Source organism: Oratosquilla oratoria, chromosome 38, assembly GCF_046742065.1.
Source record: "Oratosquilla oratoria isolate Oo_2021 chromosome 38, ASM4674206v1, whole genome shotgun sequence".
NCBI classification, from domain to species: Eukaryota; Metazoa; Arthropoda; class Malacostraca; order Stomatopoda; family Squillidae; genus Oratosquilla; species Oratosquilla oratoria.
In genome coordinates this window covers 40,869,690-40,872,189 of record NC_134814.1, presented here as the reverse complement: position 1 = coordinate 40,872,189, position 2,500 = coordinate 40,869,690, and the positions used below count along the sequence as shown (strand labels likewise).

The 2,500-nt window shown below is 40.2% G+C and overlaps 1 protein-coding gene across 1 annotated transcript in view; it reads left to right on the top strand.

The window, feature by feature from the left end:
- LOC143019910 (uncharacterized) overlaps positions 1–2,500 on the top strand; it is a 10,890-nt gene that overhangs the window by 5,297 nt on the left and 3,093 nt on the right. Inside the window, exon 2 of the mRNA XM_076175887.1 lies at positions 1–42. This exon is cut by the window's left edge and continues 111 nt beyond it. Coding sequence (XP_076032002.1) covers positions 1–42 — 42 coding nt within the window. The remainder of the gene's footprint in view (positions 43–2,500) is intronic.

Sequence of the window (2,500 nt, the reverse complement as noted above, 5' to 3'; positions counted from 1 at the left end):
ACAAGTGGGAAGGACCGGGAGGATTCGGGAGTTGTTGGGGGAGTGAGGAAGGGGAGGGGGGAAGGGAGGAAGGGGAGAAGGGGGAAAGAGGATGAAGGGGGGAGGGCTCATTCTTCTTCTTCTTTTTTTCCTGTTGACGTTTCCCATTTTCATATGGGGTCGCCGTTCCTCGCTAGTCGTTTCCACTTGTTTCGGTCCATCACCTGCTCCTCCTCCAGATGTTTCTCCTTAAGGTCCTCTCTCAGTCTGTCCCTCCAATGCAGCTTGGGTCTCCCTCGCCTGCATCTCCCTTGTACCTCCATCTCCATCACTCTCCTTCCCACGTAGTCTTCATCTCTTCTCTTCACATGGCCGAACCAATGTAGTCTCCTTTCCTGCGCTTTCGCCGACGCCTCCACTACTTTCTGGTGTAATGGAGGAGGGCCCATACACCAGACGAAAAGAGGAGGGAAAGCGGATCAACTTAATGACCGATTTGACTAGTCAGTTAGTTATGCAGTGGTTAACTATTATATAAGATTTTTTTAATCTTAGGTCCACGTAGGTGTGTTCGTTAACTTGACATTCGCTGCAGAAGTTTTGTTCGACTGAAAAAATCTCCTGGCGGCAGCTAGAATTAATGCTGAAACCAGAAAACTCAACGAAAGGTCAGCTGATTTAAAGATCTGAAGTGTGAACCAGTAACTGGAATAGTAAATCAAACAATATTTTACATCAATTACAGTGCTGACCAATCAAATTTCTTGAATTTTTTTTGTTCTAATAACTCCCATTTTGAGTTATTAAATGACACAAGAAGCATATATGTGATTTAGTTTTTAATTCCTTCAATGTGAAACGTCATCCATTATTTTATTCTTATGTATTTTTTCCAAGGCCAGATGGTTTCATTCAGTCAGAAAAGATGCACCTCTCCTTTAAAGGATTTAATATCCCTTATGTGGTCATTGTTTATTGTCAGTACTGAAACTGATTGTCAGTGTCTACTATTGACAAACATAGTTTCTCTTAGGCCTTCATTTCCTTGAAAAAAAAAAAAAAAAAAATCTCTATATGTCTGTCTAGGATTGCAAGTTATGAGCCTGGCAGTCAATACAGGTGAACTGCCTTCAGTATTGCAAATACGTATTGAGAAACGACCAAGCTCTAATAAGCGAAAGTTCATACTAATAGAGGCTCCGTCTTTACACGGTGTTTCTTTCGATAGACTCGTCGGTAAAAACCTGTTGCATGCGAATGCGTATTCACTGTGCACACAAGAAAATGAGAGACAGCAGGGCAGCGGCGGATTCGATGGTTTATGTTACATAACAAGGAACCAGGTCACGGATTCTGCCGCGCCCCCGCCTCACCCTGCCAGTTGAAGGTTCCTTCTCGATCACAAAAACTTAAACTAGTTATGTCGAATTCGAGGTACATATGTAAACAAGAGGTTTGGAAAGAGTCATCTCAGTAGATAAGATAGTCTAAGGTTTGTTATATTTGGGTACTCGACAAAGATTTTTTTTTTTTTTTAATAGACACTTGGGGGATTAGTGTTTTTTACATTATCAATTTAAATCATTCAAAGATTTTTTTTGAAGATGATGGAATGTCAATTTATTTACTACATAGATAATTTATCATGTTAGGTTAATACTGGAATAGGGCAAACGAAATGGTATAATGATGTAGATTCAGTTTTGGAACGATTCTGCAAAAGATACGAGTGTAGTGAGTTGTTTAGGGTTTTCATTTTTATTCTTTTTCTCTCCTCTTCTCTTCTCTTCTTACATGATTCAGAATGTTGTACAATAAAAATAATATTATAACCTAATACCAAATACACAGTAGATGCAGATGTGCCACAACTTATTCTTTTGTATTTATTGGTACAGTAAATGATGAAACATTTGCATACACACGCACACACACACACACACACACACACACACACACACACACACACACACACACACACACACACACACACACACACACACACACACACACACACACACACACACCATTAAAAGACACACACACACACACACAACCACACACACACCCACACAACCACACACACACAGACACAACGAGAGTCCCAGTCCAGCACAACACACTCTCCACACAACACACACACAGATACACACACACACACAGCACACACACAAGTCTACACACACCCCACACACAAACAACACACACACACACACTCTCACACAAAAGAAGGCTGCAAAGCAGATCCGAGGTGAATACACACACAAATATCAAGCCAATATATCTCATCACCATTAATCATATCAGGGACTAAATGAGTATAGTTATTTTCTTTTCTTTCTGCCTATTGATGCTACAGATACTTTTTTTTTGTGTGACAATGTAGCTATGTAACGGCTAACAACTTTCATCGAGCTATAAACGTTTCACAATATGATTTACATAAGATCATTCGTTGCATTTTTAGATGACGAGTTAAACACCATATGAGGACGGAGCCTTTATTTGTACGACGTTTCGC